Source organism: Boleophthalmus pectinirostris, unplaced genomic scaffold, assembly GCF_026225935.1.
Source record: "Boleophthalmus pectinirostris isolate CB_2022bp ecotype Guang Dong unplaced genomic scaffold, ASM2622593v1 HiC_scaffold_3, whole genome shotgun sequence".
NCBI classification, from domain to species: Eukaryota; Metazoa; Chordata; class Actinopteri; order Gobiiformes; family Gobiidae; genus Boleophthalmus; species Boleophthalmus pectinirostris.
In genome coordinates, this window is record NW_026571299.1 from 26196720 (window position 1) to 26216778 (window position 20059).

General features: G+C 36.8%; 1 protein-coding gene across 8 annotated transcripts in view; it reads left to right on the plus strand.

Moving 5' to 3' along the window:
- The window catches only part of elmo2 (engulfment and cell motility 2), a 45690-nt gene extending 25909 nt beyond the window's left edge, over positions 1-19781 (plus strand). For 3 of the 8 annotated variants that reach the window (XM_055160953.1, XM_055160946.1, XM_055160947.1), the window contains 15 exons: positions 577-728; positions 1899-1977; positions 4439-4477; positions 6645-6695; positions 7232-7354; positions 8917-9036; positions 10112-10216; positions 10627-10735; positions 10836-10972; positions 13463-13626; positions 13717-13829; positions 14683-14790; positions 15461-15543; positions 15653-15730; positions 17573-19781. In XM_055160953.1, the coding sequence (XP_055016928.1) occupies positions 577-728; positions 1899-1977; positions 4439-4477; positions 6645-6695; positions 7232-7354; positions 8917-9036; positions 10112-10216; positions 10627-10735; positions 10836-10972; positions 13463-13626; positions 13717-13829; positions 14683-14790; positions 15461-15543; positions 15653-15730; positions 17573-17773 (1662 nt within the window). In that variant the 3' untranslated portion in view covers positions 17774-19781. The remainder of the gene's footprint in view (positions 1-576; positions 729-1898; positions 1978-4438; positions 4478-6644; positions 6696-7231; positions 7355-8916; positions 9037-10111; positions 10217-10626; positions 10736-10835; positions 10973-13462; positions 13627-13716; positions 13830-14682; positions 14791-15460; positions 15544-15652; positions 15731-17572) is intronic. The other 5 variants (XM_020936981.2, XM_055160950.1, XM_055160951.1 and 2 more) reach the window with 3 other exon arrangements.
- The last annotated feature ends 278 nt before the right edge of the window (positions 19782-20059 follow it).

The window sequence follows — 20059 nt, forward strand, 5'->3', positions numbered from 1 at the left end:
GCAAGCTGAGCAGCTGAAAACCCTGCTCTAGGCAATGCAATAACATCTTCATGGAGACATAAAGGTACCAGAACCTCCATCTTAGAGTTACATAGCTCAGATTTTATGAATGTAGATAATCCTTTGTTTGCAGTTTTTGTCCTCCATTGCATAAAAATGACTTTTGAGCTTTAAGACATGTTATATTGTACCTCATGAAAAACAGACCTGGAATTGTGTTTTGTTTCATTCACAAATGTCTGATTAATCCTTTATTATTAGTCTGTCTACATCTCCAAAGCTCAAAATGCTCTTGTGATGTCATGTAGTGGTAGTTTTCATGTTACTCTTTTCAGTGGAGCTTGCCAGTTCCAGGGCTGAAAGTATCCAAATGATTCTAGCGAAGGTGCATGGAGTTTAAAAGTGTGGAGCACTTGCTGAATTACTAGATGACATCACAAGGTGGAACAGTGTGTTTTCTTTGTGAGAGAAGAACACAGCCTAAATATGCAGGGTTTATGTGTGAATGAAACAAAACACAACTCCAGGTATGTTTATGATGAGGTACAATTTAATTCCCTTTCTCTCATCTTGCAGATCGCTGGATATGTGAACCAGCCCATGGTGGACGTGTCGATCCTGCAGCGCTCTCTAGCTATTCTGGAGAGCATGGTCCTGAACAGCCACAGCCTCTACCACCGGGTGGCGCAAGAGATCACCGTGGGACAGCTCATCGGGCACCTGCAAGTGTGAGCTCACCCACGCACCCACGGAGCCCTGTGCTCTGAACGGGACGCCCTGGGGAGAGAGGGGAGAAAGGGGGAGAGGGGAAATTGGTGCAGTGAGGCTGGGGTTTATCTTGTATCAATGTTTCTCAGTTTGTATTCCTTCAGGTAGTCCTCAAATGGCGCACTTTAAATTCTTGTTTTAAGTATTGCTTTGAGTTCATCCTTATTTATGCAGTGTCTAGTCCCAGTGTAGCTCCATTTCGGACTTGGTTTTGTTTACATTGCTTTTTCGTAGTTTAGTTCTATCTTAGATCTTGTTTTATTCTGCTGTGCTGGTTTAGTCGTGCCAGATTTTGTCCTCCTAGTTAAGTCCTGGATTAGTCCTATTTTAGATCTGGTTTTATGTTATCGACGGGTAATTTTGCCCTCATTTAGTCCTGGGTGTAGTCTTCCAGTTTTAGTCCTAGCCATTTTAGTAGTAGTAGCAGTTGTTGTAGTAGTAGTAGTAGTAGTAGTAGTTGTAGAAGTAGTAATAGTAGTAGTTGTAGTAGTTGTAGTTGTTGTTGTAGTAGTAGTAGCAGTTGTTGTAGTAGTAGTTGTAGTAGTAGTAGTTGTAGTAGTAGTAGTAGTAGTAGTAGTTGTAGTAGTAGTAGTAATAGTAGTAGTTGTAATAGTTGTAGTTGTTGTAGTAGTAGTTGTAGCAGTAGTTGTTGTAGTAGTTTTTGTAGTAGTTGTTGTAGTAATACTTGTAGTAGTTGTAGTAGTAGCAGCAGTAGTAGTAGTAGTAGTTTAGTTGTAGTAGTTAGTAGTAGTAGTAGTAGTAGTAGTTGTAGTAGTAGTAGTAGTAGTAGTAGTAGTAGTAGTTGTAGTTGTAGTAGTAGTTGCTGTAGTTGTAGTAGTAGTAGTAGTAGTAGTAGTAGTAGTAGTAGTAGTAGTAGTAGTAGTAGTAGTAGTAGTAGTTGTAGTAGTAGTAGTGTAGTAGTAGTAGTAGTAGTAGTAGTAGTAGTAGTAGTAGTAGTAGTTGTAGTAGTAGTAGTTGTAGTAGTAGTAGTAGAAGTAGTTGCAGTAGTTGTAGTTGTAGTAGTTGCTGTAGTAGTAGTTTTAGTAGTAGTTGTAGTAGACAAGCTTGAAGAATGCTGTTTCTTAGAGCAAGGTGCTTCTAACGGTGTGTTCTGTTGTTGTATATTTCAGATCGAATCAGGAGATCCAGACTTACGCCATCGCTCTGATTAACGCACTGTTCCTGAAGGCACCAGAGGACAGAAGACAGGTCTGCGCACCAGTCAAACTAAAACACTCTTTTAGAACAGACATTTAGTGAGACGTAGTTTAAATAATGGCGTTTTATCGCATATGTCTAATTGAACTCATATAATGCTTCCATTAGTTGGTAGAGGTGTCTGTCTGCCAGCATTCATTCTGTGAGTTAATCATTTTTATAACACAAGATGCAACACATTTTCCATTGCTTTCTCTGTAACTAATGTACATTTTTAATTTGATCCATTCTGTCATATCTATTCATTTTTGTCTGCACAATCTGTCCCTAGTCCTTTGTACTCACCTCCCTGAGTCATTTTGCCTGTACTCATACATAATCAGCTTTTCACTTTGAGTTTTGTCTAAAGTCTTTTTCTATCCCATCTCCATTTGGTCTTATGTATAGAATCTGCTAACCCAGTAGTTAAAACATATTCTGAAATCTATACGATTATTCTTGTTAAACGATTATTTCAATATTTGTATTTAAAGCGTAACTTTCTGGAGGTGGAATTTCACCTGTATGTTTCCATGGCAATAGATGAGAGGGACTTGTTTAACAGCACAAATCCGCTCCCCTGCTGTACTTCCAACTCAGAGCTTGACTTTGGTTGATAGCTGTGTACTGGTTAAGAATCTTAATTTGTTTACAGCGAAAAGCTAGCTTTGAAAAATCTGCTTCAAAATGTCACAGATCAGAGAAGAGAGAGGCTTTTCAAAGACATGTTTTTATTTTCAAAGTGATATCAGTTTGTGTGTCTGCCACTTAACCCGCTGCATCCTCTGTGTAGTATTTTATCAGAGGAGACCGACCAATCAAAGCAGAGACGGCTCACCAGCTCTACGTGCCATTTTTTATTTTATGTAAGAGGGACTAGTTTAACAGCACAAATCAGATCACCTATTCCAACTATTCCAGTCTTAGTCCAATGAGGTTTATTTAGCCTTCCAATATTTTATGTTATTAGGTTCTTTTTTCAGACCAAGAGTTTGTTTTCATACCTGACAGTTTGGACTGCTCACTGTGGTCTTCCTCAGAGTGGTCATGTGATTTTGACGTGTCCGGACAGCTGATTTATACAGTTTTGTCGCTGTCTTCCTATCGAGCAGTCAAAACTGTCAAGTATGAAAACAAACTCTTAGTCTGAAAAAAGAACCTAATAACATAAAATATTGGAAGGCTAAATAAACCTCATTGGACTAAGAGCTCATTTAGTTGGAATAGGTGATCTGATTTGTGCTGTTACACAATTTACATAAAATTAAAAAGAGTACACAGAGCTGGTGAGCCATCTCTGCTTTGATTGGTCAGTTTCCTCTGATAACATACTACACAGAGGATGCAGCGTGTTAAGAGGCAGAAAAAAGAACCTAATAACCTAAATCAGCTCTTTCTCGTCAGATTGTGTTAAAATAAAGCTCAAAGTCTAACTTGAATAACAGAGCTTCAGACAGAGGTGTGTTTACGGTTAGCGTCACATCCGGAGAAAATGATGACATCAGCTGAAAAGTATCAGTTAATACAAAATATTTAGCATGGACAGAAAAACAAAAGCTAGCAGTGCAAGTACTACTGAAGTGAGTTATTTAATTTAGCATAAGTCTTTTTAAAATGTGTCCAGTAGAGCTGTGCCAAAGTATTGAAATATTGATATATCGTATCGTTTATTGTGATGATACAGTATCGATATCGTGGGCTGCTGTATTGAATATTATTTGTTGCATTTTACTAAATTATTTTGTTACAGAGCTGCAGTTTTGTTTCTTGTTTAGAGGAAGGAAACTCATTGAAACAATATTTTACTTTATTTGAGTTGATTCTACGAATCAATTTCTTATTTTAAGTGCAAATAGTTGTTGTTTTTCTTATTTTAAGTGTAGCAAGATGTATTTTCATATTTTAAGTACAAAAAAATTACTCAAATCATGATAAATCTATCTTAATTCAAATAATTTTAACATGGCTAGATTTTATTTTTTGCAGTGCATGTGAGACATTTGACATTTTTACAGTTTTGATGATTATTGTTATTAAATTTTTGTGTTTCCTATGAACTTTGCACAAGGTTTAACAAAGACTTTTACTATCACAGCCACGATTTAGCCATTATTTTTACTGAACCATATCAAATCTATTTGAAATATATCATATCGAATCACTCACTGTATCAAGATATGTATCGTATTGAGGCCTGTGTATCGAGGTATGTATTGTATTGGCAACTTCTTAATGATACCCAGTCCTAGTGTCCAGAAACTAGAACCAAAATATGGCACTAAACACCATGTTGTGCGGGATTCTTATTATTTCAGAAATTGACATTTTGAAAGAATTCAGTGTTTTCATCATATTTTGGTGTTCATGTGATTCTTTATACTGTATTTGGCTTGTTTGTTGTGCATGCTGTATGTCTTGTGCTCTATGTATTTGCATGTCCATTATTACTGTCCCACAAACCGTCCCTCTGCAGAACTCGGACTATTCTAATGCACTGGAGTGTTACCTCACTGTGAGTAATGACCCAAGAGCTTTCCTTGTCAGCTTCACTTCATTTTCTGTTCAGTCAATTTACTTTTCATCTTTTACAATATTTTCTGAACCACAGCAATGTTGCAACAGCAGACAGACAGCCTTAAAGTGCGTATAACAGCAGCTTAGCTTATCCATTTCACTGAATACATAGTTAACACTGTTATATTAAAGATTTTACTAAAACATAAAAAAAAGTTAATTTTAATAATTTTACTTCTTGGTTGGACACAGGTAGTACATATGAGGTAATTCCATAATTGTTACCCAGCAGCTGTAAAGTTATCAAGAGCCAAGACTTGTCTAAATAGGCTCTGTGCACAAAAGACTCTATTAACTATAACTATATAACTGTTTTCTTCATTATTTGTCTGCAGACACAAAATGAAAAAAAACAGATAATGATTCGTTTTTTCAGTTTTCGATTTTATGTTTAAATGAATAATGGAAAAAACTGATAACGCCTGTTTCCCATTTCCGTGACTTAAACTGCCATGCTGAACTTTTGCGCCGCATATGGACTAAACCAGGTCTGACCAGACCGGAACCAGACTGGGACTGAGACCAGGACTTAGACCGGGACCAGACCAAGACTTGTCCTGGGACCAGGACTGAGACCGGGACTGAGACCGGGAACAGGACCAGGATTGAGGCCGGGACCAGACCAGGACCAGGCCGTGATTGAGACCTGAGACTGGGACTGAAAACAGTTTTAGTTTAGTTTTCGAAATAATTTAGTCCTGGTTCAGTCCGTATGGGGCGCAAAAGTCTGGCATCGCAGTTTGTGTCAGGGAAACGGGAAAATCTAATTTTTTTCATTATTTAAACATAAAATCGAAAACTGAAAAAATGAATCGTTATCCTTTTTTTTCATTTGGTTTTGGAGACAAATAATGAAGAAAATATAAATTTTTTCGTTTTCTTATTTTTGGTTTTATATTGAAAAACAAATGATACACGAATTGATAACAACTTTTGGCAGGCTCTGTTCGCAGTAGTAAGTCTGACAAAATCTAGGAAATTTGAATTTTGCCCAGTTTTCTTCATCTACATGTCATTGTAGCATTATGTTATGTTCAACTAATCAACAATTCCAACCACATCTCAGTTTTCATCATTTCTGCACTGACGCGCAATTCCGTACTGAGTACATGTGATTAGAAGAGATGGGGTGCCAAATTCCAGATGATTCCAAACAGCACATACGTACGCAGTCCTCTTACTGCTGATTACATTTATTTCAGTGGGTTTGATCACAGTCGGTCGGCGAACCTGGTGTCTGGAACTACACTGGAAGATGTAATCACATGTTTCCAAACGTCTTCCTGGTTTGTGACGTCAGCGTGAATAGAGTCCATAGCGTCCGGCATCCGCACTTGTTAGCATCAATACTTTCTGTCCAATTTTATCTTTTTGAGGTTTTTGCTTAGCCAGGCTGGTGCCACCTAGTGCCTCTGCTCAGTTTCATTTCTCTCCAGTGACTAGGTCAGGAATCAAAATACACTAGACAGTTCACAAAAAGGCAATCAGTGAAGAGCCATACATTCTGTGTTGTCAACGATTCCCGAGATCGAGGATTTAAAGCCGGAACAAAGAAAATGTTTGGTGGATTTTATCAAGGGGAAAGACGTTATTGTCCTTCTTCCTACGGAATTTGGGAAAAGCTTAATATACCAGTTAGTCCCGTTAGTGGTGCATTGCATACGTCACAACTAAATAGAAGCGATTGGTTAAATAAAAAAAAGTACCCGCCTACTGTCGAGCTAAGAAATTCTAACACTGAGATGAATCAGGCTAGTTCATGCTAAAAATGACTACATATTTAAAGATAAGACAGTGGACAGAGGGATTTCACACCGCTACTTCCTGTATTTTTGTACTTTTTTTTTCAACTTTTTTACCCCCACAAACTGACACTTAACTGATGTAAAACTATGATATTATAATATTTATCAAAGTTAATATCCCGACAAACCAAGTGAAAATGAGAAAACATGTCATAGGCACTTTAACTTAGACCTTGCAATTTTCTCCCAAACATAAATAAAAGTGCTGAAAGAATACACCTGTAGTTAGTTCATATAATTCATCATGTTTATGCATTGTTAGCTATCAAGTAAATTAACGTTGTGTCTTTTGCCCCGTAGGAAATGGCGAGCACTTTGGCCCAGAAGCACCTGCGATCCATCATCCTCAATGTAAGTCGACGCAGCACCACTTCAAGCTTATGTGCTATAAACTCCAGGTTTACTCTAAGTACAAGAGTTTAAGTAATGGATTGTTCCAAAGGGAAATTAAACAGATGGCGCTACAATGTATTTTGGAACACTGGCTGCTAATCTTAGACTTTAGATTCATAGTTATTTTTACAGTATGCAATGTTTTTCTTCCAAAATTCCTCTGTAATTTTCTCACCAATTAATAAACTCTGTTCTAAGTATTTTTGCAAGGCTATATTCATCACCTTAGTTTGATGTTTTGCCAAATTATCCAATGGAGCAATTAATACTAAACCAGTTTTTACCCAAACATGTCAGTGGCTTGAGTTTGAGTTTGGTTGATAGCTATACTGGTTAAGGATCTAATTTGTTTACAGCGAAAAGTTAACTTCAAAAAAGCTACTTCAAAAAGTGGCAGATCAGAGAAGAGAGAGGCTCTTTAAAGAAGTGTTTTTATTTTCAAAGTGATATCAGTTTGTGTGTCTGCCTCTTAACCCGCTGCATCCTCTGTGTAGCATGTTATCAGAGGAAACCGACCGATCAAAGCAGAGATGGCCCACCAGCTCTATGTGCTCCAAGTGCTGACCTTTAACCTTCTGGAGGAGAGGATGATGACCAAGATGGACCCCAATGACCAGGTCAGATCATACTAAAAGCGTAGCAATACATAAATGTACGATCCATCCATGTACTATCCACTGAGACTGTGGTGGCACGGGTGATCAGTATTTCAAAAATAAATTAATACTTGCATAAAAATGTGTACAGTTTAAAAAATCAAATGACACCTAATGTTTCTGTAGAATGTTGTACTTACATCAGCGTAGCCGCGGGGTCTTAAACGTCTTAAATTTCATGTTCCTAAATTAAGGCCTTAAAAAGTCTTAAATTTAGTTGCCCAAGTCTTATTTTTTTCACAAAGGTCTTAAATTTCATCAGCCTATTTTTTTGTATACTCAACCAGGCTGCAGTGCGACGTTAAAATGAGGGAGGGAAAAAAAACAACAACATGAAATCACATAATGTGAATGAACGTCTAATTTGGAGTATGCGCAAACAATACTTTGTTTATTGGCGCCGGAGGCAATGAGTAAACAATCAGTACAGTGGAAGAAGATGTTGGATGGATCATGAGAAAGTGTAAGTTTAGTGGCTCTTAGATTCAAGATATAGTACTGGTAGTTGGCTGATCATTATTACAATTGGAGCTGGTGTTTTTTTCGCCCATAGAATGGGTGCGATGTTGGTCTTAATGTTCTTGTAAGTGGTCTTAAAAAGGTCTTTAAAAAGTCTTAAATTTGGGGTAGTCAAAGCTGGGGATACCCTTTATATGCTTTTATGATAATACATTATATAAGTTAAACATGTATTATATAATTTATTATTATTAATAATAATAAATTGGCGGCAGTATCTGTGTTGATAGAATGTTTGTCCACTGATCTGAAGATTGGCTGTTCAAATCCACCTCACCCACAGTGTCTGTGTAGCCAGGCTGATGCCACCTAGTACCTCCGCTCATTTCTCTCCAGCGACTAGGTCAGGAATGGGAATACACTAGACTGTTCGCAAAAACCCCGGAAGTGCAAGCTCGAGTACCAGCCAGTCAACGAAGAGCCATACATTCTGTGTTGGCAACGATTCGATCGAGGATTTAAAGCTGGAACAAAAAGAATGTTTGGTGAATTTTATCTTCCTAACGGATTTGGCAAAAGCTTAATATACCAGTTTGCCCCTTTAGCGGTGCATTACATATGTCACGACCAAACAGCAGTGATTGGTTAAATGAAAAAAGTACCCGCCTACCGTCGAGTGAACAAATCCTAATGCTGTGAGGTCAGACAGTTTCTACGAAGTGAAACCGGCTGATGAATCAGGCTAGTGTCTGTGTACACTGGTGTATGAATGTGTGTGTGAATGGGTGAGTGGTTCCTGAGAGCCTTGAAGGTGGAAAAACGCTGTATAAAAATGTGACCATTTACCATTATTGGAAAGAGACATTTATTTGTAGAAGCATGAATTAAAATAGCGGCTGCACTAAATTAAAAAGTGTTCATTCATTGCATCCACAGATAGCTACGTGCTTGTCTCGGTGATAGCAGTGTAATGATGAATAAAATGGATGACTAAGCGTGGAACTTGTGCCAATAAATATAATTAGATGAATATAATTTGATCTCATTCATATTCCGTGTCCTAGACCCAGAGAGACATCATATTCGAGCTGCGCAGAATCGCCTTTGATGGAGAGAACGACCCCACAGGGACAGAGAAGAGGAAGGCCATGTACAGCAAAGACTACAAGATGCTCGGCTTCACGGTCAGTGCATGTCTCTTTAAAGGTGCATTCGGAAAATATTCTGGTGGAGGGTCCTGCTTGTCTACATGGAGATGGTATTACGTTGCCTGGAATGTTCCATGGTATGACATTAAACACATCTATCTAGCATTTATTCATTAGGTGTTTCTATTGCTTAAGAATACAATAATTCTCTCTGTGACTACGGTTGTCTCTCCACAGATCTGACCTATAATTTAACCAATAGGATAGAGACAGGATTAATCTTACTGTGGAACATTCTATCTAGACAAAGCAATAACATCTCCATGGAGACAAGCAGGTGACGGACCCTCCATGAGAAAAGTCACGCAATTCACCTTTAAGAAATAACCATTAACCCATAGAATAAGAGTAGCACAGTGCAACAGATGTCTATACTTCTACATTGTCCCACTACGACTACATTATCAGTTACAGTATGTCTGCAAACAAAACATAACATTGTTAAAGGTGCATTGTGTAACTTTTCTGGTGGGGGGTCTACCACTTGTTTTCTCCATGGAGATGTTATTACTTTTTATCTGGAATGTTTTACACTATGATATTTAACCTTTCTATCAAAGAGACAACCCCACTCACAGTCAGAATGCCTGGTTTTCTAGGTAGTTTTGAGCTAGAAAATCACCTATAATTGAATAAATGTTAGGTAGACCTGTTTAATGTCATACTGTGGAACATTCCAAGCAGAGCAATAACCTTTCTAAAAACAAAAAGGTGACAGATCCACTACCGAAAAGTTACAAAGTGCACCTTTAAGAAATCGACAGAATAAGAGTAAAAGAGTGAATATAACACATTTCTATACTTCTACATCGTCCCACTACTACTACAGGATCAGTTACAGTATGTCTGCAAACAAAAACACAACATTGTCTCATTTGTTACTGTAATTCCAATATTCAAGTAAGAAATACTATCGTTATTATATTTTTACATACTATTATTGTAAAAAGTAAAAATGTATTAGTATTTTATTTATATATTCTTCTCTTGTTCTAATAATTTCAAAATAAGCTAATGTAATTATATTCTAATATCCCTGTGTTTGTTTCAGAACCATGTGAACCCAGCGCTGGACTTCACTCAGACTCCTCCAGGGATGTTGGCTCTAGACAACATGCTGTACCTCGCCAAAGTACACCAAGATACTTACATCAGGGTACGGACATGGATTTACTACTACTGATACTACCACTGCTACTGCTGCTACTACTGCTACTACTACCGCTGTTACTACTACTACTACTGCTACTGCTACTGCTACTACTACTACTGCTGCTGGTACTGTTGTTGCTACTACTAATGCTGCTACTGCTGCTACTGCTACTGTTACTACTACTTCTACTACTACTACTACTACTACTACTACTACTACTACTGCTACTGCTGCTGCTGCTGCTACATCCTTTTGCTTTCAAATATGTATTACAATATTTTATAGTAAGATTTAGCCTTTTAGAAATTTATTCTCTTGTTTGTGTATTGCTTGCACCAATACTACTTACTTACTTACTACTTCTACTACTACAGTGTAAAAGCACTCACATGTCCATTGTAACTGTCTCACAGATAGTTTTGGAGAACAGCAGTCGTGAGGATAAACACGAGTGTCCGTTTGGTCGTTGTGCCATTGAACTGACCAGGATGCTCTGTGAGATTCTGCAGGTCGGAGAGTTACGTAAGTACAAAGTATATCTCTGACAATAATTGTACCTAAAATAATACAGATTTTGGACGTGCTACAGCCCAAATGTAATAATGTTATTTTTCCCCTCCAGCAAACGAAGGGTGTAATGATTACCACCCGATGTTCTTCACTCATGATCGGGCCTGGGAGGAGTTCTTTTGTGTCTGTATCCAACTGCTCAACAAAACATGGAAAGAGATGAGAGCTACTGCCGAAGACTTTAACAAGGTTTACAATTATTCATTACACATGCATTTTTCAGTAGCTTGGCCAAGATAGGCAGAATACGTTTTTGTTCCTGCAAGTAAATACTGTAATCTAGTGGAAAAAAGGGTTGGGCGGTAATACGGTATTACAGTATACCGCGGTATCAAAAAATAGCAGCGGTATCAGTTTCATTACCTTCATTTAAAAAATCTGCAGCACGTAAGGACCTAATATAATATTATAACTTATTGATATCTTTATTTGTTTGCTCAGCACCAATTAATGTGTGGTTGTATTTTCAATTTAATGCTATCATGGTTTAAAACGAATAGTATCTGTAATGTTTCTTGGGAAGATGACGTTCGATTAGTTTCGTTCCGCTCTCACATAATGCGCATAAGGGAGACCAAGACAAGACGACAAGTCTGGCTCCAAGCGAGTTGGTCCCCCCCAAAAATACTAGTACTTCTGCAATTTGGCAGCATTTTGACTTCAGGCCACATTTCTTTTCGTTTTACAGAAACGAAACTTAAAATGGCTTATTTACATGAACTGGAAGCGCTGATAAAAACTACTTGCTTCTTGTGCTGCTGATGAGGTTCAGCTTTTGTCGGACTAAAGGACACGACTCAGTGGAATATGCGTTTTTTCAGTGGATTTTTTTTTTTTTTCTGCGACAGAGGATGTTGCGGCTAATGGTGAGTCTGTTCTGTGCGTGTGTCGCATTGGAGATGGTTCGTGTTTTAACTTTTCAGAGATCATAAGTCTGCAGGTCATATGCATAGACCGTACACTGGTGCAGCTTTGTAGCTTACCAAAGTCATACTAAAACATTTTGGTAATACTGTAATACGCTGGTAAAATCCTGAGATGGTTTCACAGTATCAAAATTTGGATACCGCCCAACCCTAGTGGAAGATTTAATTTGTTTTGTCATTTAAAAGATGTCAGCGATGCTTTACATGATTTCTGCAGACATTCCTCCTTAGGAATGCCTAATCTCGTTACACATCACAGTATATTATAATAACAAAGAGTAAAAATACTTAAATTCTAACATAATATTGCATAAATGTACAAATACATGTCAATATAACACATTTTAAAGTGTGATATACTGCTGAAGTAAATATAAACGATAATACTAATACTAATCTATGCCACTGACACAAAAACCCAAGAGCAGATTCAAAAGACGAAAACTATTCTAAATATGTAATACACAAACCGCAATAAATAAAAAGCAGCATGAAACAGTTTAGGGCTTAGTTTGTAATGTCTGTAATGATTCATAGAAGTTATTAATACTGAGCTCTGAACCTAGGGAAACAGAGCCTTCTTCATCAAAGCCCCCACCCTCTGGAACTCTACCTCAGCAAATCCGTCACTGTAAAGAACTCTGCACCTTCAAAAACATGCTCAAAACTCATTTATTTAGAACTGATTTTAATGTCTAACCTGCTTTTAAATCTTGCCTATATTTTGGCCCTGTAGTGGACCAAACAGAAAGGCAAAGACAAAGTATTAAAATAAGTTTAAATTTAATAAAGTCCAAAAAAGAGATAATTTAACAAAGGCTCAAATTAGGTAAATCATGAACAAAAAAAGCCGGGTCCAAATGGGGAAACTCAAATCAAACTGAACTGAACAAAACTAACCTAACCAGACAAAGGAACAGGGCTGTTTAAATACCAGAGGACCAACTAAAGCTGAACACAAGAGGGAGGAATTACACTAAGTAATTAACTAAAACTACTAACTTAATCAAAGTAACAAGAAGGCAAATAATTATAATACAGAAAATAATAAATGATAATAAAGTGACCTCAACACAAACTAAACAAACTAACTTAATAAAACTAACTAACAAAACTAAAAAACCCAAAAAGAACAAGTGTAAGCAAATAATTCAGACTTATATTAACTAAAATGTGTGCACCCAAATTAGAATATAAGTCTAAATAACTGAATTAAATTATGTATAATGTAATTAACTTAATGTAAATGAAATGAAATAATACTGACAGTATGGAGTGGTGGCAGAAGTATCCACCACAGTCCCATTACCTGGTTTTTAAATATGTCTTTTTAAAATTGTATTCTTTGGACAGCGTCTTTGAGTGTTTAGAAAAGCGCTATATACCTAAAATGTATTATTATTATTTTTTACTATTAATTCAACCTTTTATGGCTTAAATCTTATTGTGTAGCCAAAAAATTACTAAAAATTACCAAAGATTCCCTGTAACGCAAAGAAAATGTACACATGATAAATAGTGATCCCAAAAAATATATTAATTATCATGACAGTATTATGACAGTATGTATTAATGCATGTATGTAAACAAAAGCAACCACAAATGATATGGAGTTTAAGTTTTGTTACATCAGTGCTGAATTTGCTGAGTCACTTGATTAGAATTCTGCAAGTGATCGCATTGTAATGATAAAGTGAACTTTTTTTATCCACAAACATTCGTAATATAATCTTTGTTGTTGTTGTTGTTGTAGGTGATGCAGGTGGTGAGGGAGCAAATCACTCGGGCTCTGGCCATGAAGCCTTCGTCTTTGGACCAACTGAAAAACAAACTCCGAGGTTTAAACTATTCAGAAATCCTGCGTCTGCGCCAGTCCGAACGCATGAGCCAGGACGACTTCCAGTCCCCTCCGATCATGTACGGACAGTCTTATACTACTACAAAACATAGACTCATAAATCCTAGTGCTTGTGTTATTGCTTGTTCTGGTGTACTGTGCTTTTACAGTGAGTTACGCGAGAGGATTCAGCCTGAGATCCTGGAGCTGATCAAACAGCAGCGACTGAACCGTCTGTGTGAGGGCAGCTGCTTCAGGAAACTGGGAAACAGGAGAAGACAAGGTACACATATATTGTATACTTATATTATACATATTATATACTATAACACTATTTTCTTTTTTGATTTGATTCACTTTTAGGTGGTTAGTGTATAACTCATTACAGTGTACATACTTTATATTCAGTCTGATGCCCATAAAATAGATATAACATGTTCCATATGTAAAACTTCCAATCAAATCAAACACTGAGCTAGTCAATGACCAGGTGTAGGCAGAAGCTGAAACTTATTGTGCTTCCCTTTATCTCCTACTACAGCACGCTGATGGACATTTATCTACAAAACGAATACAACATGGACATTTAACTGCAACATGATGAAACAAAAGTGTGCAATTTTTCTCATTATCATGCTATTTTAGGACATGTGTTTCACTGTGCACCATGTAACTCTTTTGGTAGAGGCTTTGTCATAGAGACTTATTACTTTGTCTATAATGTCCCACAACATGGCATTAAACATCCATCTCCATGTATTCAAGTTTACAGTACATGTTCTTACTGCAAAAAATACATGGCAAAAAAACTTGGCAAAAACTTTAAGATATAAACAATTAAACCTGTCAGAAAATGACTTAAAAGTAGTGAAATTATCTGTCCATGCAGCAAGATCATTTTACTTGACAAGTGATCTTAAAATAAACTTCCTCTAGACTAGAATGAAGCAGACTCAGAGCCAAAGCAGAGAAATTTGCAGTGTACATTGAGACACATGCATTCTTACTGTAACTTTGCCTGGTGCTGTCACCTGCTTGTATCCATAGATACCACCTTTCAGTTGTGTGTTGACTGGCCAGCATACTAAATATTTTAATTTTCATGTGTTCATTGTATTTTTTATGATTCCTTGTAGAGAAATTCTGGTTCTGTCGTCTCTCGCTGAATCACAAAATGCTGCACTATGGAGACCTGGACGAGTCTCCTCAGGGCGAAGTGCCTTTTGAGCTGCTCAGCGACAAGAGTGAGGCCCAGCAACACACAGACACACAACACAACACACACACACAACACAACAACAAAACACAAATATTTTCCCCTGTTTTTTGGGGACATTACATTTATTCGCATTTATTTCCTGGAAACTGATCCTAACCTAAATCTATTATAGCCTCCATATCATCAAAGTCACGTTGTTAATCTAATAATAAAGGATTAACATTTTTGTCCCCATGAATTGAGTGTGTGTACAGATTTTAGTCTCTCAATTTGATAAATACAATCTCACAAACACAGAAGACAACAAAAAAAGCGAACAAACCCCAAACTACACGCACCATTGTACCAATCACACACCACAGGACATCAGCTCAGTGTTCAAGGCTGTGGATTTTGCTTTTAAACATGACTTTCTCCTCTGCTGCTCCTCGCATTCTCCTCCCTCCTGCGCTCTCTCCACCTTATCTCATCTCTCATCCTCTTCTCTTCAATCCCTCTTTCTTTCTTGCCTCTCTTCTCAAATCCCTTGTCTCTTTTCTCTCCCTCCCTCTGTTCTCTTTGCCATTTTCTGTCTCCCTCATTTTTTATTTCCTTCTCTACCCCTTGTTTTTCCTCTGTATTTCCTATTTATACCTCCTTCTTTCTCTCTTTCCCTCTGTTCCCTTTTCTCCTGTCTTTCCGTCTCTCTCTCTCAGTCCCAGTGTCTGATATAAAGTCTGTGGTCACTGGAAAAGATTGTCCCCACATGAAGGAGAAGAGCGCTCTCAAACAGAACAAGGTCTGTTCGTTTTCACATTGTACGCACAAGCTGTTAAAGACGCACTTGTTGATCTTTTTTTTTTTGTTAATACATTTGGTTTGACTGTTGTTCCGTGTTCATCCTGCAGGAGGTGCTGGAGTTGGCCTTCTCTGTTCTCTATGACCCTGATGAGACGCTCAACTTTGTGGCGCCAAATAAATATGAGGTAAATAACACAATCTCTACCTGTATTTTGTTTAAAAATGTTGGAAACTGCATTGCATTCTTAGTGTAGCCGGGCTCGCCTTATCACAGATCTCACCTGTAAATTAGTCTGGTGGCGTTTAAAGATACTATATTGCACAAAATTTACTCTGGTACACTTTAAGATATATTATAATGTCTCCTCAAAAACAGACCTGAAGTTGTGTTTTGCTTCATTCACACGTTTGAGGAACCCTTTGTTATTAGTCTGTGTACATCTCCAAAGCTCAAAATGCTCTGTTCCACCTTGTGATGTCATGAAGCAGTAGTTTTCAAGGTACCAGCTACCTTTTACTTTAGTTCAATAGAGACTGGTAACTCGAAGGCTGAACTCATCCAAATGATTCTAGTGAAGGTGTGTGGAATTTAAAAGCACGTCCTGTATCACCACATGACATTACAAGGTGGAACAGGGTGTTTTCTGTTTGAGAGAAGAACTCAGCCTAAATATGCAGAGTTTGTGTGTTAAACATGTATGAATGAAACCAATTCCAACACAACTCCAGGTATGTCTGTGCAGAGGAAACCACATTATAACATAGAAAATATCAGAAAATAGTGTAATATGGGTCCCTTAAAGTTGTACTGCTGCATTATTTTCATGTAATAATGTAAACCAGTACAGATAGATTGAAAAAGCAGCTCTTAGGTTAGCGTTTTTAGCTGCCATAAACCAGGAAGTTGCTCTGAAAGTTGTGAAAATTGCTTCTAAACATGGTGAATAGTTAGGATGGTGAATAAAGTTTCCAAAAAGGTACTAAAAGGCCAAAAGATATATTTGATATAGCACTTTTCACAGACATATGTCACAAAGACGCTTTACAGAGCATTATTCATTCACTCCATACCTGGTGGTGGTAAACTGTTATTGTAGCCACAGCTGCCTTGGGGCAGACTGACTGAAGCGAGGCTGCCAATCTGCACCATCGGCCTCTCCGACCACCACCATCACTCATGCACACACCACTTTCATAGTAGGCAATGTGGGTGAAGTGTCTTGCCTAAGGACATAACAACAGTTTTTGCTACTGGCACCCCCCTATGGCACCTGATTTTCCCAGTGATCTCCCATCCAAGTACTAACCAGGTCTGGCCCTGCTGAGCTTCTGAGATCTGACGGGATCAGGCCTCGACAAGCCGGTATGACCACAAATAGGCCTACACTATGTTACTGTGTGGTGAAGGGCTTATCTCCAAACCTGGAAAAACACACATTCTTACTCTGCAACCTTTAATATCATCAGTAAGTGATGGAAGTGATGGAAAGTACTGTACTGAAGTAGATTTTTTAGGTATCTGCACTTAGATTCATTTTACAGTGGGTACTTTTTACTTTTACTTCATTACATTTGAGAGCAGGTATTTGTACTTTTTCTCTGCATTTTTTTAACAGGACTGAAAAGTAAAAGTAGTTTTCATTTGATTTGAGGGGTTATTTTTACCATAATTTTACCATCCTGACTAAAGATTTTGAGTTCAAGCTTTAAAAATAAATAAATAAGTGAATAAATAAACTGACTCGTATTACTACTGTTGATTAAAATCTGTATATTTTTTTAAATCAATTTCACTACATTTATTACTCTAACAAATAAACAAGAGTTTATGAAAATCTGTGTGAAAAACTTTAACTTTTTACTCTTAAAGTACATTTTTAACCATGTACTTTAATACTTTTACTTTAAGTAGATTTTTTCATGTGATAATTTTACTTGAATAACTTTTTGCCTCTGTATCTGTACTTTTAGTTAAGTAACAAAATTGTCAGTAAATACATATAAATACCCATTTCTTTCTCCTGTAGTACTGCATCTGGACCGACGGGCTGTGTGCGCTGTTGGGGAGGGAGATGGGCAGTGACCTGACGCGCTCAGACCTGGACACTCTGATCAGTATGGAGATGAAGCTCCGCCTCCTTGACCTCGAGAACATCACCATCCCAGAAGCCCCGCCCCCTGTGCCCAAAGAACCCAGCTCCTACAACTTCAACTACAACTACAGCTGAAAAACAACTGCAGCTACAATTGAAACATACAACAATGGCTGAAAACTGTATTACTACTTAAAAAAAATACAACCACAACTTCAGTCCAACTACTACTACTACCAGTCCAAAATACCACTCTAACTTGAACTCCAACTAAAGCTGAAAAAATGATTCACAAATGAAAAACAACTCTAACTCTAACTGCAACAGCTGAAAAAAAAAAATCTATTATATCTGAAAATTACAACTGTATCTAAAACTACAACTGATGAACAACTACTAGAAGTTCAACTACAGCTGAAAACGTATATCACAAATGTCCCTAAATGTTACCAAACCACACATTAAAGAAGAAAAGATGTCAAATCAAGAAAAACGTATGTAACTTTAACTGAAAACACAACTATAACTAAACTACAAGTCATTTGTCTTCATATTTTGTCTAGGCCTAGTACAAAATGATCAACAATGATCTAATTAAAATAAAATATCAACTTTACAAAAGTTCTACATAATTCAAGAATTCATTTCTTGAACTGTTAATTCAAGTGAACTACCAAAACCCGTATCCAGTAGGCACATAAAGAATACAAATACAAGCAAATGACTTCATTTTGCTGTCTTAGCTTTAGCAAGAGGAAGAGGAGAGGAAAGAATGTTCTTATTGACTGATAGGGCTGGATCCATTTTTATGAAACTAGTGCCCAAAAAAAAAAAGACATTTACGATACCTGTGTGGTGTCACTCATCTAGTCTAGAAACATAAACCATAATAATAGTAATCCATTAAATACAAGTAATTATTTATGTTCTTTTAAAACTTGCTTAAGTACCCCGTCCTGTGTCTTTGAACGTTTGAACTAATATCTAATGGTTTGATTAAGTAATATAGTTTTTTCCTTATTAGTCAAAGCAAGGTTCATTGTTTTTTATCATATATTTTAAATACTGTGACAGTAAAAGAAAAAAGTACAGGAAATACAGAGCTTAGACAAGAGAACACAGAACTAAATAGTTACGAATATAACTATGGTTCTATGTATCCTGCATGTCCAGAATCATCAGTGCTTTAGCGCCCTCTGGTGCTCAGTGGGATCAAATAAAACTACATTTCATTTATGGCCATTTTCATGTGTTGCTAAGTTTACTACTGTCTGGTGCCAGTTAATTTTAGCACTATGTTTTAAATAATTTAAAATAATTTTGTTATTAACAGGGTTTATTCTGAAAAACTGGAACAGGCATGATAACAATGTAAAAACATTTATGCCAAAAATGTGCACTGAAAACATTCCCCTAAATACAATAAATATAAGAAAAGGTCTACAAGAGCTCACTGAGGACAATGATCCTGGCAGAGTTTAAAGTTTTGTAAAACTAAGATATGACTTACAATAGTTAAAATACTACTGTTATGCTGATGCTAGTGGTGTTATATGATTGCTTGCTCGATGTATTAAAAAGTCTCAGATAAGCAACAAGAAATTAAACAAATTATATAAAGTTATGAATGAACCACATAAATGACCATAGTAACTAGTTTGACTAATCTCTCTTCTCTTTATTAAGAAATAGATTTATATTTTTGTAATCCGCCATTAAGTGGAGTGTAACATTGAACATGCATTACCATATCTGTCATTATTACTGAAAAAAGGACAAGTTTATTACCATGTTCATTTCAAAAACCTTTGCCAGCAGCTAATAATGATGTCAGTGTTATTGTTCTATAGAGTTGATGGTGGTTTGTGCAAAGATAAATTGTTTTTCTAATGTTTTAAATGTCTACAAACCATTTTCTATTCCATCGGACCGTCTGAAACTGCAGTACCTTCTGTAGTATCTAATATTATGTGGGATGTACTAACCATGACTTGAATTTATCACTCTTTTCATAAGATATTTATTTAGTGGAGGTGCAGAGAGAAGAGAAGTAGAAGTGATAGTATTTTATGTATATACGGTCTTGTGATGCCTTAAGAAAATGTAAAATGTTTTGTGTGAATAAATGCAGAGTCTAACTAAAGAGGTGTGTTTTTTGTAATTCATTAAAGAATTATTGGTCACATATTGAATTTATCGGAATATCTACCTATTAAAGATCTTATATTACGCTATTTTCTAATCCATGTTATAATGTTTCTTCATCACAAACAGACCTGGAGTTGTGTTTTGTTTCATTCACACGTTTAACACACAAACCCTGCATATGTGTGCATATTCTTCTTCATTCTTCTAGTCATGTTCTTCTCTTAAACGGAAAATACAATATTCCACCTCGTGATGTCATGTGGTAATACAGGA